The sequence below is a fragment of the Medicago sativa genome, chromosome 8 (genome assembly GCF_051527215.1).
Source record: "Medicago sativa cultivar Bolivia chromosome 8, Bolivia_mono, whole genome shotgun sequence".
NCBI lineage: Eukaryota > Viridiplantae > Streptophyta > Magnoliopsida > Fabales > Fabaceae > Medicago > Medicago sativa.
The window spans coordinates 16,975,953-16,997,297 of record NC_140756.1 but is presented as its reverse complement, the minus strand read 5'-3'; the positions used below and the strand labels follow the sequence as shown (position 1 = coordinate 16,997,297).

General features: G+C 29.7%; 1 protein-coding gene across 1 annotated transcript; it reads left to right on the top strand.

Moving 5' to 3' along the window:
• The first annotated feature begins 1,158 nt into the window (after positions 1–1,158).
• Positions 1,159–4,677, top strand: LOC146897412 (basic helix-loop-helix (bHLH) DNA-binding superfamily protein). The gene is made up of 4 exons (XM_085731230.1): positions 1,159–1,588; positions 1,974–2,576; positions 2,977–3,351; positions 4,318–4,677. Exons 1-4 carry the CDS (start codon positions 1,556–1,558, stop codon positions 4,402–4,404), a joined length of 1,098 nt encoding a protein of 365 aa, XP_085587356.1. The 5' UTR covers positions 1,159–1,555; the 3' UTR covers positions 4,405–4,677.
• Positions 4,678–21,345: the final 16,668 nt, after the last annotated feature.

Sequence of the window (21,345 nt, the reverse complement as noted above, 5' to 3'; positions counted from 1 at the left end):
TCACTTAAAACATTAAGATATTAAGTATGTTAGTCATCTCATTTATATGTTGTTCAACTTCCAGTTTCAATCCAATTTGGGACATCTAACTCACATATGTCACCAGCAATCTCTTCAAGTGTAGGTATATTCATTCATTTGGATATGCTTTCCTTCAAGTGAAAGTGTATTCCATACACTTGCATTGTCGCTACTATGTTAATTAGACACTCGCTTGGCCATCATTATTAGAGAGACTATTGATACAAGTAAGTGTCTCTTTTAGGATAATCATCAACCTTGATACAATTCAATATCATGAAGAGAGTTTGAAGGATCGTTATATTGAGATAAGAACAACAATAAACAACAACAAAAAATCTCTTAATATCTTAACCTAAAACTTTAAGACATTAAACATATATGTCATCTATATTGTTCAATAGGTACTTTTCCATCCAAGGATAGATTTCTATTTCACTTCACAATCACAAATCACACTAGTTGTAAGTCGTAAAATGATGGCTAATATTAGTGTCAATACATATATTGGTTTGTTTAACCAGTGTTCAAGAATATTAGTTATCATTTTCCTTAATATAATTGTCCTATCGAGGCGGTAGATCCACTCTAAACATACCCATCATAATATGGGACAATACTTGGGTGCCATTAATGGCACTGTGCCATTAAATCCTGGCAATTGATGGCACCTAACACACACATCACACACACACTTGGGACAATGTGTGACCCTGATCTAATGGCATGGTGCCATTAATGGCACCAAAGTGCCACCCCATAATGTGTAACTAAGATAACTAAAAAATATTGCAAGTTCTATAATTTGGACTTATGTATAAACTAGTAAATAGTCTATAGAAAAAATTGATCTATCATCATCAAACAAACCACACAATCCACATAAAACCTTTCCAATCTTTTCCAAAGTTTCTTTCTTTTTCATCTTTCAAGAGAGAGAGAGAGAGAGAATCACAGAGAGATGGTGAAGAGTCCCACAACTATCTGTCCCTGCTGATAGACAACAAAACTGCCACACACCCCGCCAATAATGCTTGGGACCTTACAAATCAGACAACCCTTCTCTCTCTCTCTCTCTCTCTTACCAACTCTCTCTCACACACACCTTCAAATATATATCCTAGCTTAGCCTAGCATATCTCTTGCAACCCCATTTAAGAAGTTTCCACCTTTCATTTCTTACCACAATCCCTCTGCTTCTTTTAGATCAACACTATTCTCTCTCTTTTCACACACACACACACAAAAATTATCTTTCCTTTGTTGTGAGACTTAAGAGTTGTTTGTTGGTTACTAACAAAGCATTTATTGTTATATTCTATATAAGAGAGTATATCAATCATATCATAAAACAAAAGAGTATATTTTTTGGGGTATTACTCATATGGGGTCTTATTCCGCTTCTTCTTATGGTTTTACATTTATTACCATTCTTTTGTTAGTATAAATCATTACCATACGGAATGTTGGTCACCCTCATTGAAAGCTAAAGCATTAAATTAATTTTAAGTGTGACATATACACCACTTTGATCATGGAGAGGCTTCAAGGACCCATCAATTCTTGTGTATGTATTTCTTTCTCTTAGTTTTGCATTACATTTTTTTTTTCTCTTGGTTCTAATCCTATTTGTAGAATCAAGAAAGGTACTGCATTTACTCTTCAAAATTAAAACTATAGCATTGAATGCATTATGTTACTATTTTCCTAAAAATTACATTTCTCTTCTCTTGCTCTCTTTTGTTGACATACTATTTTTGTTACTATTTTATTACTTACCCCTTTCTCCATTCTTACCAAACTCCAAATTCATCCTCATTCATTAAAGCATATATTCCTTACTTCTTTTGAATTATTTAGTTTGAGTTTTGATAGTGAAATCTAACCAAACACTACTTCACTTTTTCTTTTAATTTTTTCATTATTTAACCAATTAACACATCTTTTTTCAGTTCTTTGGTGAAGTGAATTGTTTAGACCAAACATTACTTGATGAACAAAGTTTGAGATTTGAAGAGGAAGAACAATTTCTCATATCAAGTTTAGAAGATAACATGCCATTTCTTCAAATGCTTCAAAGTGTTGATTCTCCACAGTTTTTTCCTTTGAAAGAACAAAACTTTCAAACACTTTTAAGGCTTCAACATATGAAAAAACCATGGGAAGACATAGCTTACATTCCTAGAATGGATTCACAACAAGTTCAAGGCGCAACATTGGAATTTGAAAGCTGTGTAACACAAGAAATGTTGGAGATGCAATCACCAGTGAAATCAGAAAGCAACAAAGTTTCACTTTCAACTTCATGCATTGAGAAATTAAGCTATGAATGTAACCAACAAGAAGAAACAAAAACAGCACAATCATGTTCCAAATCTCAACAAGGAACAACAAGGGAAAAGAGAAAGAGAAAAAGAACAAGACCAGTTAAGAATAAGGAAGATGTTGAGAATCAAAGAATGACACATATTGCTGTTGAACGTAATAGGAGACGCCAAATGAATGACCACCTTAGTGTTCTTAGGTCTCTTATGCCATCTTCATATGTTCAAAGGGTATGAACTTTTTAATCATTCTTTATGAAATTTGAAGTCAAATTCTTATACCCTTTTCTTCAAAATCCTTTCTTTTGAGATTTTCATGTTAAAAATCCAATCTTTTTTGGTTTTGTATACAAGGGCATGTTTGGATTTTCTTTGAGTTTGATATAATCACATTATGTTAATGATATTTTAGTAAAAAATAATTTTTTAGCTTCAATAAAATGTTAGTGTCTAGTGATTTTTTCAATTTGTTTTTGTGTTAATTTTGTCAAACTCATTTTGTTAAATTTAAACTCTATTTAAATATACACTAAAATTTTTGTTTTTTTATTTATTTTTTTATGTTTTAAAAATCACTTAGGTAAAGATTTTTTTTTTTTTTGTTTTGATTTGTTTAATGTTTATGTGATAGGGTGACCAAGCATCAATAATTGGAGGAGCAATTGATTTTGTGAAAGAGTTGGAACAATTGCTTGAATCTCTTGAAGCACAAAAAAGGGTAAAAAAGAATGAAGATTTTGGGCCCTCATCATCATCATCACCACCTAGTTATGGAATGAAATTATCACCTTGTGAAGAAAATGAGGTAAAGGCAGAAAACAAATCAGAAGCAGCAGATATAAAAGTAACATTGATTCAAACCCATGTGAACTTGAAAATTGAGTGCAAAAAAAAGGCTGGTCAATTGATAAAGGTTATTGTTGCTTTGGAAAATCTTAGGCTAACTATTCTTCACCTAAACATCACATCTTTTGAGTCTTCTGTACTCTACTCCTTCAATCTCAAGGTATTATTCTGTCTTTTCACTCATCATAGTGTTTTCTTTTTAATTTTTAATTTTATTTTTTTAAATGTGGTCAACTCACTATGGTATCAAGTCAGAGTACTGTTCTTTTCTGACTTGCTATCTAAGCAAAACCTGGCTTCCTTGGTTCCAACATTGTTTATCATTATAAAATTAAATAAAATGCATTTTGATAAATTATTACCATATTTAAAATTAGTAAATTTATATATATGTTAAGAAGAGTTGAGTTTGTCCACAAGGTATAAGCTGGAGCTAATGAATGCTATATGAGTATGAGGGCACAGAGTTCAAATTTTCTTAAAAACTAATATTAAATAGTTTTTAATGTTACTTTAATTAATAGCCACTTCTTATTTCTCTAATGTTGTTTCTAGAACACATAGAACACACTATTTGAAAGGGGAACTATGATCATTGTTGCAAGTTTTATTTGCTCACAACACTTGATAAAAAAAAATTTAGCCATACACATAAATGAAAAAAATTAAACTAAAATAATTTAATCGGATCATTTAATTATTTGAACTATTTATTCATCTGCACATCAGGATATTACATAATTATGACGATTATTCATAATTGTAAAATTATCTTTAAACTATATTATGTCAACTCTAATGTTGAGTTTGTGAGGAGACAAGCAAATGAGGCAGCTCATAGATTAGCTAAGGTGGTCACATCTTCAGCTAGTTTCTAGATTTTGGTAGAAATACCAGATTGTATTAAACACATTTTAAGTAATGAAATGATACAAGTTTCTTTCTTTAAAAAAAACTTTTTATAATTTTTTTATTAGTTGTTTTTGACAAATTTTTTATTAGTACTAACTATATTAGTACTAACTAAATTTTTTAAGGAGTACTATTTATTATCATTTGATAAATAAATAAATAAATAACGAGCTGTATATAAATAAATAACGAGCTGTATATATGGGTGATACAGATTGAAGAAGACTGTAAGCTAGGCCCAGCAAATGACATAGCAGAAGCAGTTCATCAAATATTCAGCTACATCAATAATGGTAGCTAAAGAAGCAAGTAGCTATAAGCCTAAAACCTTGGGGGGAATGGGTTGTTGCAGAAGAATAAAGGACAAAGAATCATTGAAGGGATGGTGGTAAAGTGTGGCTGGGGTGACGGGGAACATAGGGCACCATTTTCTTGTCTACATATATCAATGTGAGATGTATCATGTTAATTAGGTAGCTCACAAAATAGAGATAGGGCACATGATGTTAACGTTTGTTGTTCAAATAGTTTCACTCTGTTTATTAATTGGAATGTTAGTTGGTAGTATTGTATACTCTTGTCTTGTGTGTTGCTTATTAATTTCTTGGTACTTTCATGAATTGAGAAATTAGGTTGATTGATCGACTGCGATTGATATATATGGTTAGACTTTTCGTTCGCACTCATTGTGACTTGAGTTTCAAGTAAAAAATTTATAATTTTTAGATTATACATTAATTTTGTTGTAAATTTTCTCTAAGATTAATGGTTCTATGTAATTTTATACTATAAATTATGTCTCCCTTAATTTAATTTTATTTTGTAAAAGAAAATTTGGTGAATACTCCCTCCGTCCCGGAATAACTGACCCATTTTCTAAAAAAAAGTGTCCCAAAATAACTGACCCATTTCAATTTTCAATACAACTTTCATCATTTTCAATACAATATAACACTAAATAATACTATTTTTATCATTCCCAATACAATATATTCCACTTTCCCCTTCATTAATACACTTTTCTTAATCTGTGTGAAAAACCAAAGTAGGTCAATTATACCGGGACGGAGGGAGTATTTTTTATCTTTATAAAGGCACATGGTGGTGGACTTGGGGATAGAGGGTGGGGCCCAAATATGTCTACATAAGAAGGAGGGACCTAGTTTGAAAATTTTGGAGCAGTCATGATTACAACCTAAGGAGAAGAATATGATAATGCATCTCTTTTTACATTGACTTTGTGTGATAAGCCGTATACTATAAATGATGTTTCAGAATTATTATATGTCCATACCTTACTTTTTTATCGGTTCTTTTTGGCCTCGAGTTCATGGCAGCACTATACAAACTACTCATAATCAACCAAATAAGTACAGTAAATGGTTGTCAAGAACAAACTAGTACTTGTTTATTTTTTTTAATAAAAAATGTTACTCCAATTTGGTTTTTCACACAGATTAAGAAAAATGTATAAATAAAGGGGAAAGTGGAATATATTGTATTGGGAATGATGAAAGTAGTATTAATTAGAGTTATATTGTATTGGGAATGATGAAAGTTGTATTGAAAATTGAAATGGGTCAGTTATTTTGATACACTTTTTTTTTTAGTAAATGAGTCAGATATTCCGGGACAGAGGGAGTAGTACATTTTTCTTGTTGTCAAAACTTTGACAAGTAACTCCTCAACTCTTTTAATCATCTAACTTAAATCGGTGGAATCGAGTTACCTAACCTTCAAAACAAACTAGTATTCATTTTGTTATAAAAAATAGAACTCTATTGAATTAAAAAAAAAAAAACCTTGTTCAACCGGTCAAACAACCCTGTCATGGTGATCCAAAACTTTACTAGTCAGATTGACCTTTGTTCAACCCTTTCGCCTCATTGCAATCTTCAACGAAAAGAGACGATCTACGTGGGTTGGGATAAACGCCCTAAAGGATGGATAAAACTTAATAGTGACGACGCTTGCAAAGGTGGTGGAGAGAATTCAGGTTGTAGTGGCCTTTTTCGCAACTCTAATGGAAGATGGTTAAAAGGCTACATTAGAAAGGTTGGAGTGTGTGACGCGCTTCATGCTGAATTGTGGGGCATGTCCCTTGGTTTGGATATGGCTTGGCGAGATCATATTCCACAACTCATTGTGGAAAGCGACTCTAAAACTCTTATTGATGTGGTTATTGGTAGTTGTAAGTTTAGTGGAGGCATTCTCACATTGGTGCGAAGTATTCACAACCTTTTGGCTTTAGATTGGCATGTCTAGTTTCGTCATACTTGGAGGGAGGGTAATCGTTGTGCTGATTGGTTGACAACCTTTAGCCTTTCTCTAGAATTTTTTGTTGTTATTAGATTGGAGTATCCACCTAGTGAGCTCCATAAATTTCTTTTTGATGATATTTTTGGGACTTGTTTTCCTAAGCATGTTCAATTGGTTGATTAATTTTCTGCTGGGCCTTTAGCCATTTTTTGTACAAAAAAAAAACAGTAGTTTTAAATTCATCCTTAATAAATATCAGTTTACACTTTACATACTTTAGAAGAGAAATCTTATTGTTGTTTAATTTCTATCGTAGTATTCGTTACATAGTTCAAATAACTAAGATAACTAAGCAGAGAATTTTATAGTTGAACTATGTAAAAAATTTAGAAAAAGAAGAGACCCTGGAAATCATTTATGTTCAGGAGATGACAGTAAGTAAGCTTTGAAAAGAGGTGAACCCATCTAAACGTGTAGTCGATGGACAAAGATCGTCCATCTTTAAAAAAGTTACATACCTTTCTCTCTATCTTTCTCGTATTTTATTTTTACTCTTATCTTTTACATGTTTATCCACTTTTTCTTTCTCATATCTCTCTCACTTTTTAGCCCAAAGTCATCAAAAGAAAGAGAACCCAGAGATGGTGAATCCAAATCCGTGGTCGACCCACATCTTTGAGCCACAAATTGTTCCAAAAACCGATAGATGACCCATCACTGAACCTCCAACAATGATTCTCGCTAACTTCATTCCAAACTCTACAAATACCTCACCATATATTTGATGAATTTTTTTCTTTTTCAAAAAAGATATTTGATGAATTTTCTTTACGAACTGATATGAGGAACAAGCTCTTGACCAAATTTATTTAATAACTTTTTTTGTTGCTTATTGAATAACATTTACTAACGTTTAAATTATCCAAAAGTAGCTTTCACAGTAAAAATATTAATACGATTTAATGGTCAAATGTGTAAAATCAATATTCGAAATCAATTTTTGAAGAAATTTATATATATATGAGGAGAATTTTATTTGTGTTCGATATATAACCAAGATTTTTTTTTTAAGGAATATATAACCAAGAATTAACAACAACAAATTAAGGATTTTGTATATATATCCTTATGAGTTAAAAAAAAAAAATTATATAAGCGATTTGGATCCAATTAAAAACTTTCAATTGTCCTTGCTACAACCTAGCTAGTAGTTTGGTTGTGAGAATTTTCATGTGATATTTCATATTCGAATACAATTTACCACATTTTTTTTTCCATGTATATTTATTTAAATATGTGTTGGCCATTAAATCAATAAAAAAAATTAGTTCCTTTAACTAAACATATTACATTTCCCCACTAAGAAGTAAGAACCCATCATTCGGTATGCCAACTCAACTAAATTAAAATATATATTAACTTTTAACACTTACTATTGACATATTTTTTTATTCTTACACTATATGTATAGTAAAATCTTCTTTCAAAAAAAAATGTATAGTAAAATCTTTTTTTTTTATTAACACATAAAATGAATTCCTACTATTTAAGCATCCCTTTAAACAGCAGTGGGGTTACTTTCTCCATCTTGTATTTCCCCCTTCTTACAATTGATATTATTGAGATAATGAAGTAACATAAGGGAGCCATATTAGGTGAGACACAAGAAGGTACACTCCTTTATACCTCTGTCTGAAGGGTTGAAAATGAATTGTTATTTTTTATAAATGCAATACCAAAGAATAAAAAGCTACATCTTCCGGTCACTAATATAAGTAAAAATCTATTTTCTAGATTCATTCAATGAATGACGTATCTAGCCTATAATAAAGACTACATACATCATTAATTGAATGAATCTAAAAAGTAAATTTTTGTTTATATCAGTAATCAGAGGACGTAAAAGAAAGAGTGACTAGGTGGAAAATTCCTTTGATAAAGGTATTTGACAAGAAACTATATCAGGGTTTAGTGAAAAGTCAAAATAATGATGAAAGGGCAATCCTACATCTAATCCCCATAGTCCCACACAATTAGGGGTGTTCATGGTTCTAAACTGCATTGGAACTGAACCACATTAATGGATACAATTCAGTTTTTAAAACCACTTTAAAAAAAACTGGTTTATTTTTCAAACCAGTTCCAGTTCGGTTTAAAACCGGTTCAGAACCGGTTTACAGTTTTGAACCGGTTTATTTATTTCGAACCAGTTTCGAACCGGTTTACAGTTTTAAACCAGTTTTTGAACCAGATTATTCTCGAACTGGTTTTCAAACCGGATTTTAGTCATTGTTTATTAGGATATCCTTTTTCAAAACAACTTATTTACGTAAAACAGCTTATTCGGATCTCCTTTTTCGAAATAACTTATTCAAAAAAGCTTATTTACGTAAAACAGCTTATTAGGATCTCCTTTTTCAAAACAAATTTTTCAAAACAACTTATTTATGCAAAACAGCTTATTAGGATCTCTTTTTTCAAAACAAATTATTCAAAATAGCTTATTTATGCAAAACAGCTTATTAGGATCCCTTTTTCAAAATAACTTATTCAAAACAGCTTATTTATGCAAAACGACTTATTAGGATCTCTTTTTTCAAAACAACTTATTCAAAACAGCTTATTTATGCAAAACAGCTTATTAGTATCTCTTTTTTCAAAATAACTTATTCAAAACAACTTATTTATGCAAAACAGCATATTAGTATCTCTTTTTTCAAAATAACTTATTCAAAAGGGCTTATTTATGCAAAACAGCTTATCAAGATCTCTTTTTTCAAAATAACTTATTCAAAAAGGCTTATTTACGTAAAACAGCTTATTAGGATCTCCTTTTTCAAAACAAATTTTTCAAAACAACTTATTTATGCAAAACAGCTTATTGGGATCTCTTTTTTCAAAACAAATTATTCAAAACAGCTTATTTATGCAAAACAGCTTATTAGGATCCCTTTTTTCAAAATAACTTATTCAAAACAGCTTATTTATGCAAAACGACTTATTAGGATCTCTTTTTTCAAAACAACTTATTTATGCAAAACGACATATTAGGATCTCTTTTTTCAAAATAACTTATTCAAAACAGCTTATATATGCAAAACAGCTTATCAAGATCTCTTTTTTCAAAATAACTTATTCAAAACAACTTATTTATTCAAAACAGCTTATTAGGATCTTCTTTTTCGAAATAACTTATTCAAAACAGCTTATTTATGCAAAACGACTTATTAGGATCTCTTTTTTCAAAACAACTTATTCAAAACAGCTTATTTATGCAAAACAATTTATTAGTATCCCTTTTTCCAAAATAACTTATTCAAAACAGCTTATTTATGTAAAACAGCTTATTAGGATCTCTGTTTTGAATAAGTTATTTTGAAAAAAGTGATCCTAATAAGCTGTTTTGTGTAAATAAGCTGTTTTGAATAAGTTTTTTTTTTGAAAAAAGAGATCTTGATAAGCTGTTTTGTATAAATATGTTGTTTTGAGTAAGTTATATTGAAAAAAGAGATCGTAATTAGTTGTTTTGCATAAATAAGCTGGTTTGAATAAGATATTTTGTAAAAAGTGATCCTAATAAGCCGTTTTACGTAAATAAGGTGTTTTGAATAAGTTTTTTTGAAAAAAGATATCGTAACAAGCTGTTTTGTGTATATAAGCTGTTTTGAATAAGTTATTTTGAAAAAAGTGATCCTAATAAGCTATTTTGCGTAAATAAGCTGTTTTGAATAAGTTATTTGTAAAAAGTGATCCTAATAAGCCGTTTTACGTAAATAAGCTGTTTTGAATAAGTTTTTTTGAAAAAAGATATCGTAATAAGCTGTTTTGTGTAAATAAGCTGTTTTGAATAAGTTATTTTGTAAAAAGTGATCCTAATAAGCCGTTTTACGTAAATAAGCTGTTTTGAATAAGTTTTTTTGAAAAAAGATATCGTAATAAGCTGTTTTGTGTAAATAAGCTGTTTTTAATAAGTTATTTTGAAAAAGGAGATCGTAATAAGCTGTTTTGCATAAATAAGCTGTTTTGAATAAGTTATTTTGAAAAAAGTGATCCTAATAAGCTATTTTGCGTAAATAAGTTGTTTTGAATAAGCTGTTTTTGAAAAAGAGATCCTAATAAGTTGTTTTTCATAAATAAGTTGTTTCGAATAAGCGGATTTTTATAAAAAGAGATCCTAATAAGCTGTTTTGCATAAATAAGTTGTTTTAAATAAGCAGTTTTTGAAAAAAAGGTCCTATTAAAATTTTAAATTATTTTTATATATTATATTATTTAATTAAAAATTAATATAAAAATTTGAAGAAAAGAAAGTGTACTAAAAAAATATGGTTCAAATATATTAAACTGGTTCCGAACCGGTTTTAAAATTGAACTGAATTGTTTTTGAATTTATGGTTCAGTTCATAAACCATTTAAATGGTGCAGTTTTTTTTGGTCCAGTTTGGTTCAGTTTATGGATACAATTCAGTTAACCACATTTTTTGCACACCCCTACACACAATAGCCCTATAGCCTTTAAATAATACATTTGTCTCTCCCATAATATATCTTCACTATAGAGATAAAAAATCATACAAATATACATTTGTCTCTCTCACAAATAGAGAAAAAAATATTAGTAATATAGTAGTATTATTGAGAGCAACAAAAGCAAGCAGCACAACACCCATCCCCATGTGCAAATGTGTCAGAAGGACAAACAACCCTCTCCTTTTCAGGCCCAACCTCAGCCTTAAGTCCTATTCATTTTTGGTCCTCGAGTTTTTGCAACTAGTACTATTGCCTAGTGGGGGTGTGATGTGCCTCATCTCCCATTGTTGATGGATCCATCCTTAGCTTTTTTCTTCTATTTCACCCTTTTTCCTTTATGTCTCCAAGAGGTGTACAAACTACAAGGTCTTCCATTAGTTTAGATTAGAACTCATCATGTGCACTAAGGTCACACTAACTAAGCTTCACCACTCTTTTGGTCACTCTTTCTACTTGTCATGATTACTTCATTCTTTCTATTTTGTCTAGGATATGCTAAACAGTGCCCTTAAGACATTGATTATAAACAATCAAAATAATTAACTTTTTTATAAAATGTAATATAATTATTACTTAATCAAAAGTTAAAACTTATATTTTCAAGATAAATTTTTTATTTATAATTTCCTTAATCATAGTCGTGAGGGCACTAGTTAGCAAGACCTAGATTTATCGAGCCAATAATTATAAGGACATTTTTTTTAAAATAATACTCCCTTCGTTTCAAAATGAGTGTCGCTTTAGCAAAAAAAATTTGTTTCAAAATGAATGTCGCTTTACATTTTCAATACAACTTTAATTTTTTTCTTCCAACTTTACCCTCTTCAACTTTTCTCTCACACAATTTTCAATGCAACTTTAAGTTTGTCTTTTTCTTATAAAGTAAGGGCAGTTTAGTAAAAGTGTTATGTCTAATGATTATTTCATTCCATTCCTTAATCTGTGTGCAATGGGCTAAATCGACACTCATTTTGAAACGGAGGGAGTAGTACACATTATTGATAAATTTATTGCTCTTTTTGGTATAATGATAAGTTTATTGGGTTGTGTTCGAATGACATTGAGTTTTTATGACATTGATGACATTGTCTCCATCTTTCTCTTAATAAATCATTCTATCTCATACTCCCTCCGTCCCTTAATGTAACCACCCATTTGATTTTATTTTTGTCCCTAAATGTAACCCCCTTTTCAAATTACTAGATGCATTTATTACTTTTTTCCTAAACATACCCCTAATTAATACTACTAACTTATCTTGAAATATGAAAAGTCAAATTTAATACACATACAAACAAAGGACAATTTGGTAATATTAATACACAAAACAGACACATTAATTACACTGACAACTTTTCTTAAGAAATGTGAAAAATGCAAAGGGGGGTTACATTAAGGGACGGAGGGAGTAAAAAATAATTTATTTTAATTATTATTCATCATTCTCTCTTATTAAAATATATTAAAATCATCAATATCATCAAAATACAATGTTATTCAAATATTTTCCAAGTTTATTATTATTTTTTTGGGAATGTTAACCGATGTCCCCGGAGCATTGGTTAAGCAGCTAAAAGAGGTAAGATTTTATTAAAAAGTTGTGTAATAATTAGTTAATCAAAAGTAACCGTTTATATTTCCCAGATAATTTTTCTACTTTTGGATTCCTTAACCAGTGTTCGGGTAACAAGACCCTTATTTTTTTGACAAAAGCAAAACGATATTCATTCATTTAAATTGATAGAATACATCAGATACAATAACATGATCAATATCGTTAAAAACGTAAAGTGTGAATATGCGAACAAACTCACATCACCCAAGTTGCATACAACGATAAAATGCCTACAAATAATATGATAAAATCTAAATTACCAGATTACCCATGCTTCCAGATCTGCAACATTGACACTCAAATCATTGATTGAATCAGTGATTGACTGAAGTTGATCTTTTAATAGGAACTAAACGAATACCGCAACAAGACGCAAAATCAAACAACGTCGTACAAGACGACGAACAACACAATGCCGCACCCAGACAACGAAATCACAAAAAAAAACACAAAAAAACTTTATATGTGGAAATCATTTATTTAGATTGAAAGAAAAGGGAAAAAAGATGTAGAGGGGTGCTTCTAGGTCATAAAATGACCTAGGACCACCTCTCCTCGATGAGTGAAAGAGAAAGAGAACTTAGAAAGAAGATAGAATTTCTCTCACTAAAAAACTATGGCCTGTTTTTTTTTCTTCCAAGTTTATTGTTATCAACACATAAAATCATATTTCCATATACTCATAAATTAAGAAATGTTTTTTTTAAGGGTCATGCTAACTGGTGTCCCCCGATGCATTAGTTAAGAAAACAAAAAAGTTAACTTTTTGCATTGGAAAGAATAATTTCTATACTTTTTAATGTTTGGTTACACAAATTTCAAGAAATTCCTATTATATTTGTTTTCTTAACTAGTGCTTGAAGAATGCTAAAGAGTGTCCCAAAGATATTGGTTAAGCATTCTAAATAAGTAAATTTTCATAAAAAATGGTATAATCATTACTTTATTAAAATAACATAATATATTTTCAATACAAAGTTTCTATTCATAAATCTCTTAACTAATACCGTGGAGCACTCGTTAGCAATACTTAATAAATGAAAAATGGTGATGGTGATGGTGATGGTGAGGGAAGTATTAGATCAATATTAGTAACTTTTTATGGTGGCATCAATATCTCGGGCAGCAAACATGGATGAACCCCCAAAAAGAACTTTGGTCAGAAGTTCTTGGACTAAGCGATGTTTTATTGGAAAAGAAGACACATCCTACAAATTTACCACTTAGTCTAGCATTTACACCGTATCCTTAGCATGATTGACTATATGATTGACTATATACTTGGTCTATTCTAAATAACTCGCACCGTTTTAAAAAATAATTGTAGTTATATAGAATTTTATTATCGAGTGTCTTAAGGATACTTTTTAAAGATTTTATAATTAAGAAAATGTTTATTGATTTTTTTTAAAGAATTTTTTGAAAAAATTAAATAGTTTAATTTTCAATGCATTAAATATATTATTTTTTATTAAACTTACTATTTAAGGTTGTTAAAGAGTGCCTTTAAAACACTTTTTTATTATTTTCTTTATATTTAATGATTTTGTCAAAAGACATGACACTTTTGTTAAACTAACCCTATTCACAATTGATGTATTTTCACCGTCATAACTACAAAGTGAAATATAATATTTTGAAAGTAATGTTCACAATAACAAGTAGAAGGTACAATTGAAAAAATAATAATCAAACATTAAAAAATATAAATGACATTCATTTCAATTAATATATATATATATCTTTTCTTGTGAAAATAACACTCTTTAGAAACGGAGGGAGTACATAATTTGATATGCAATATTAAGCTTATTAGACGTTAAAAATCCAGTTTTATATCTAAGAAAAAAATTGAGTAAAAAAAAAACTTGATATATTTAATATAGGACAAAACTTCTCTTGTTTTTTTTCCTCTCAACAATAATATGTGTACATCAATTAATTTTCTATACTCATTCAACATTTCATTTTCATTTTTTAGATTTCTCTTCTCTCGCATCGCCCACTCATCACATCCTTCCTATCTCTTTCTCTCTCATGTATATATTTTCCTTGTTGGAGATGGTGAGGGAAGTATTAGATCAATGTTATCGTATACTCGTATTTATTAGTTGAAATGAAAAATGAAAAAAATATGAAAACTAAATGCCCGCAACGGAATTGGTTATTCTTACTTAATCATACTATATGGTTATTCTTACTAGGGTTTAAGTTGGACAACAATGAGAAGCAAAAGGCGAAGATATTTGCTTTTGCATGCGATGGGGGACCGCACTACTATACTATACCAACATTTTATATCATAACCAGAATCTAAATTAACATTATTGAACCATGCCATGCCACACTTGGCTTCTTGGTTTGGCCACGGGTTACGTGACTATGCATAATGCATGTATAAGACTACGTCCCTCACAGTTGATGGGGATGGGACAGGTGCATGAACATATATAATGCATCAAATCCAAATCCTTTTTCTCTTTTTGGATTTATAAAATAGTAGTAGTTTACTTTTTAATAAGTTCACATTACACTTTCATTTTAAGTCAAAATCTTTCAAGTGTCAAATCGAAAATTATACAAAACAGAAGTATTTGAATTCTCCTCTTTCTCTAACTATTTGATTTAAATTAGAGTTTAAATGCGTGTGAAATACTTAAAATTTGAGCCTGCCTTGTGAAAAGAATGAATGGTTTGATTTGAACTTTAACTTGTTAAAAATTAATGAGTAGGGCTTGATTTGTTAAACTCATTTATATTTTCATTTTCTTTTCAATTATACAAATTTTTCTTAGTCTGGATTATGATAAAAAAAATTCAAAACTAATTTTAACACTATGAAGTATAAACAAAGTGTTTTACACATACAAATAACAAAAGTCTATATAATGCTTTTGGACAATTGTTTTTTTGTTTGTTTTTGTATTGAGCTTATAACCAAACTATTCATGAGCTGTTCATTTGAGTTTTACGAGCTTGAGCTCATATCATTTAATTTTCCGAGTCTAATATTAAAAATGTACTTATTTATTTCATTAAACAAAACCAACTTGATCTAGTATTTAACGAACCGAATTCAAACAGTTCATCAATATATATATCTCAGCTCATTTACATTCCTAATGTACTATTGACATATATACATGCTCAAGTCACATTAGAGAAGACTACTTAATTTTAGGATGGAAGGTTTTTTTATTTGTTAAAAATATTTTTATATAATTAGAAAATATTAGGTGATAAATAGCTAGGGGATCGAGTTACCATTTCAAAAAGAATCATTAATCTCAAAGAAGTTACTATGCAATATTTTATGTTAAGCGTATATGAAACATACATTTCAAATTTGAACCCAAGTTATAACTAGTGAAAATGGACTTACCATTCAGTTAAATTATATTTGTAGAAGTGATTATTCTTTTGCAGTATTTTGCACTACTCCTTATTCAGCACAACATGTGTATTTATACAAGCATCTTTGATGTTTTGTTCTTCTAACATAAATTTTGCGTCTCATACAAATATTAGAGTTTATAAATATTTGCTGCGCGGTATTTTTTTTTTACTCTCAAGTTTGAACAAAGTTTTGCTATATATGTGTTTGGATCCTATATAACTAAGTTATTTACCTACAATTAATTAAGAGAAATGTTAACTAGTGTCCATGGGACACTCTTTAAAGGTTTAAATGATATATACCTACAATTAATTAAGAGAAATGTTAACTAGTGTCCATGGGACACTCTTTAAAGGTTTAAATGATATATAATTTTTTAATGAGAATTCATTTATTCAATTGAAAATTGTAATATTTACTTTTTGAGAGAGTGATGCATCTCAAAGGTGGTAGTTTTTTCTTGAGAAATGATGCTTTGTCACTGATTGTCAACTAGAGAAAACTTGGTTACTCGGAGAGTAGTAGTCAATGGGAGTGTGTTGGGTTGTCATTGGTCCTTGGATTCAAGGAAGTCAGATGAGAATTTATTCGTAACTTGTAGGGAGAAATTCTTAGGTGGTCCAGGACCAAGAAATTTTCTTTGGTCACAACCAAAGAAAGAAGAGAGAGAAGAGAGAAGAGAGAAAATGGAAAGTACACCATCCGGTCACTAATATAAACAAAAATCCAATTTCTAGGTTCATTCAATTAATGATGTATGTAGTCTTTATTATAGGCTACATACATCATTTATTGAATGAACCTAGAAAGTGGATTTTTGCTTATATAAGTGACCGGAGGATGTATTTGTTTATTTGTGAAGAGAGAGAGAAGACAAAAACTTTATGTGTGACCAAACCAAATTTCTTGGTCCTGGTTCACACAAGAGTTTCTCACTTGTAGGTTTGCAAGTAAAGTTTATTATCAAATTTTTGGTGTGGCTAGGTGTTTTGATGGTACTTCTGTAGGATCTATTCACTTTTTATGAATTGTTTCTTTCTTCGTCATTAGAAGATATCCAAAGGCCGTTGATATGGCATACAACTAGACATGACACCGAAACCCGTATCCATAGGTACATGCCCAAATCCACCTCGATTTGATGGATATTTTCCGTTTTAACTAAGTTTGGGTATGAGTTTGAGTTTCCTCGATGTCAAAATACAGTATTGCATGGGTAACAGAGATATAAGTACCCATTCCGAACACATACCCAAACACATTCTCGAATGTTAAAATTACTTTATTACTCTCTTTATTTGGTATGCCATTTCCATGTTATTTGGTTTGATAATCGGCATATTATAAAATTGACATTGATATTTTTAAAGGAGCAACCAAATCATTTGGTTAATGAAATGTTAAAGTAAATATATTGCTGGATAATGTATTACAAAATTGTCTGTGGGACTCGAATTATTATTTTTTTTTAAAAAAAAGAAAAGATTCACCGTAGGTACGAAGAAGGGGCGAGGATACCCAAACCCGCTGTATGAGGATGTGATTTAATTTCTCATTCCCAATGTCTATGGGTATGATAACGAGTAAGTGTATGAGAATCGAGGATGAGATTAGAATTTAAAACCCTAATTACAACCTCTAACAATTACAACCACTTTCATATCGAAAAGAATATCATTGCACTCCAACTAAATACACTAAACTGAACCCATGTTAAATGAGTCGGTTTTTCTCTCGTTCATAGTGTGAATTTGGCTTAATCCTCTATGGTCACAATCAAAATTTTGTCTTTGACTTGTCTGTGAAATAATTTAGACTTGTACTATCATGTTTTCAGTGGGTTTGGTAGTGCGTGCCCTTATTTTTTTTGTAGCATGAAAATATATAATGATGATAAGATATTCTGCATTTTGTACGATCTTTCTTGGTATGTTTTTATTGACAGAGATACCAAGAATTTTTGGGAAATGTTAACTTGTGCCTTAAAGATGCCTTAAAGATACAAGTTTAGAAGCCAAATGTAAAAATAATATATTGAAATGCATGCATTAAATTTAATCTTTAATATTTTAATGGATTGAATGCACAAAGTTTAACGAAATATTTCTTTTTTTAGATTTTTTAACACGTGCCCTAAGTACACAAGTTAAGACTACCCAAAATCTTAATAAGTTTGGATGTAAACTGGAAAATCAGGCAAACAGTACCATTAGCATATAGGTCTAGTTTTTCTGGCCTCTGGGTGCCTCAAATTCCAAAGAGAACCTTTCTTTTCTGCCCCTTCAATCTGACTTTACTTTTGACTGTTGATTTTTATTGCATCGCGGTGAAAAGATCAAAGGGTTAAAAAATGTACTATATAGGCCCCCACACTATTTTGCATTAAATCCATCGATTAATTTGATTTAGAATACGCAATTAATTAATATAATGAATGTCTTGAATTTTTTTTGTAAGATAAATGCAATTTATAATATTTAATTAAATTCATACATTTACAAAATTTATGCATGACTAATGGTACCTTACCTATAAAAGTTGAATATGTTTGAAGTTTGAACTATCGTTAATTTTTTTTTGGTCAAGTAGTACATCATGTGGGAAGAAGTGGGGATCGGAGGTTCGAACCTCAATCCATGTACATAATATCTTTGGTAGTTACTCCCTCCGTTTCAAAATACATGTCTACTTTTTGCAATGTGCACTATTCACTTGACTTACTTTGACCATACTTTTTAACCAATGTATAAATTCAAATATTAGCATGTAAGATGTTGTTTGATTTGTCTCGACAAATATTTTCAAAATATTAAATTTTTATAATTTTTTTACTTTAGATAATTAAAGATATTAACGGTCAAAATTGTGCATTGGCATATGTGAAGTGGTTGACTTGGACATGTATTTTGAAACGGAGGGAGTATCAATTAAGCTACATTTAATGTGTTTGGATTAACAGTAAACTTGATAAAATCTACTCCCTCCGGTCCTAAATATAAGAGAAGAATATTTTTTTAGGTTCATTGATCTATTAATGCATCTAGACTATATTATTAACTAAATACATTATTAATTCAATGAACCTGAAAATGGAATCTTCTCTTATATTTAGGATCGGAGGGAGTAATTACATCAATTATGACTTGCATCAAGTATGATATGTTTGGATTAACAGTGAACTTGATAAAATCAAGCTGGTACAATGAGTTTGATAATTCCACTATCATTCTAAACATGCTTTTTTAAGAGGCAAAAAATTCAAAACATGCACTTAATGTGTGTTTGGTTTTGTGGATAAAATTGATCGTAGCAAATTGATTTTGATAAAATAATTAAATTTGTTGGATGTAAATTGATTCATTTATATTTTAATACATATCATAAAATTGTGTTGAACAATAAATTTTGTAAAATAATGTTTAAAGCCAAAAATTATAAATTCTAACTTCCAATTATAATCAATTTTTTAATGCAAAATCATTTCTACAAAAAAAAAAACATCCAAACAATTTAAAATCAACTTTACATCTTTTGAATCAATTTTTACATCTCCAAAAATAAAACCAAACAAATACTTTAATAAGTTATACCGATTTCACTATAAATTCTTGTTGAGATATCCAACTCTCTATGACCTTGTATGAGTTTACTAATACTGAAAAAGTAAAATACTGGTCCAAATGTATATTAAGTGCTGTCCATGCTAGCTAAAAATATTGAACTTGAATGATGAAGAAACCTATCCTAATGGGTGTAGGGCCTGTATTAACATGTCTTTTGCTTTTATATTTTGTCTCTGTGTGTGATGTGTTTTTAACAATATATTTGGTGGGTTAGGAAGTGTCTGTGAAAATATAGGTGAATGTGGGGGAAGGAAAGAGTGGGAAGGTTGGTCAGAGATGCGAATCGTGAGGTATGCAGATCATTGACAGAGATAGTCCCTTAGACTATACTACTCATCAGATTTTACATATGGTTTTTACAAACCTATGGTCGCAACTTTGTGTTCTATTCCTAGCTTAGAAATATCATCAAACCTCACACATATGTAGTACACTTTCTCTATCAAATTTTGATTTTCATTATACCCATTCTTCCCTCTCCTAAGTCAAGTAAAAACTAGCCCTAACTTTCTGCCCTAATCTTGCATTTTCCTTCGTTATGTATTCTTGTGCATGGATAATATATAATGTGGAATTAATGTATTTGGTTTTTAATGCGGATAAGTTAAATATGAAATGACAAAAATAATATGTTGTTAGATTAGTATTTAGGTTTCTCAGTTAAAATAACAAGTGTAAGATTGAGAGGAAAAAAATTATAGGCTATACGCGACTCAAACTAACTTATCAAAAAATGTTATAAATTAGTAAAAATATGATATGAGTGTGTGAGAAAATGAATGTCACCAAACGAGTTTTTTTAATGATATGAGTTTATAAGCTATAAACTATTAAGTATAAATTAGCTTATGGTGCTTGCCAAACAAACCATTAATTTGTTGGGTAAAATCAATAGTATATCTAGAAAGTGGTTGCTATAAATTAAAGTTAACAGTTGTGTTAAGAATCCCATATTAGATGTGATAAGATCTGAAGGTAAGTTTATTTAAGTGGGGCTATGCCTATCTAATTTGAATTTAGGGTTAATTAAGTTTTTAGTCCCTATAAAATATTCACAGTTTTGTTTTTAATCCCTACAAAATAAAATCACACTTTTTAGTCCCTATAAAATTTTCCATCAACATTTTTAGTCCCTATAAAATATTTCCATCAGCATTTTAGTCCCTGTCAAAATTTTCCATCAACATTTTTGGTCCCTAAAATGCTTAAGGAAAATGTCACAGGGACTAAAAAGTGTGATTTTATTTTGTATGGACTAAAAACAAAACTGTGAATATTTATAGGGACTAAAAACTTAATTAACCCTTGAATTTATAAGGATTGAGTAAGACCTTCTATTCTAAATTCTAAGGTATTATGGTCTATTTAAGATTCATAAGTATATAAATGACGTAGTCTTCATCTTAAAAATTGGTTCTGTAAAGGTTAGAGTTTAGTTCAACTTAATTAGTAGTATAATAATATGGGAGAATTGATCAAAATAATAATAATAATATGAGAGATTGTATTGTTAGAACAGATAAATGAGTTAAAGTATTCGTTATATTTTTTTACTTAATTGAATTTTCTTATAAAGAAAAATAAAAGTGAAACTAAATTCGTTACAAAATAAACAAATAAAGAAAAGGATAACACGTGCCCTTAAAACAATTACTTATGCCCTTAGAGCATATAAATATCGTATTCTTTTGCTTAATTGAATTTTCTTATAAAGAAAAACAGCTTAATTGAATTTTCTTATAAAGAAAAACAAAAATACAAAATAAGCAAATCAAATTAAACAAATACTTTTACGGATCTTGTTGTGCACTCTCAACT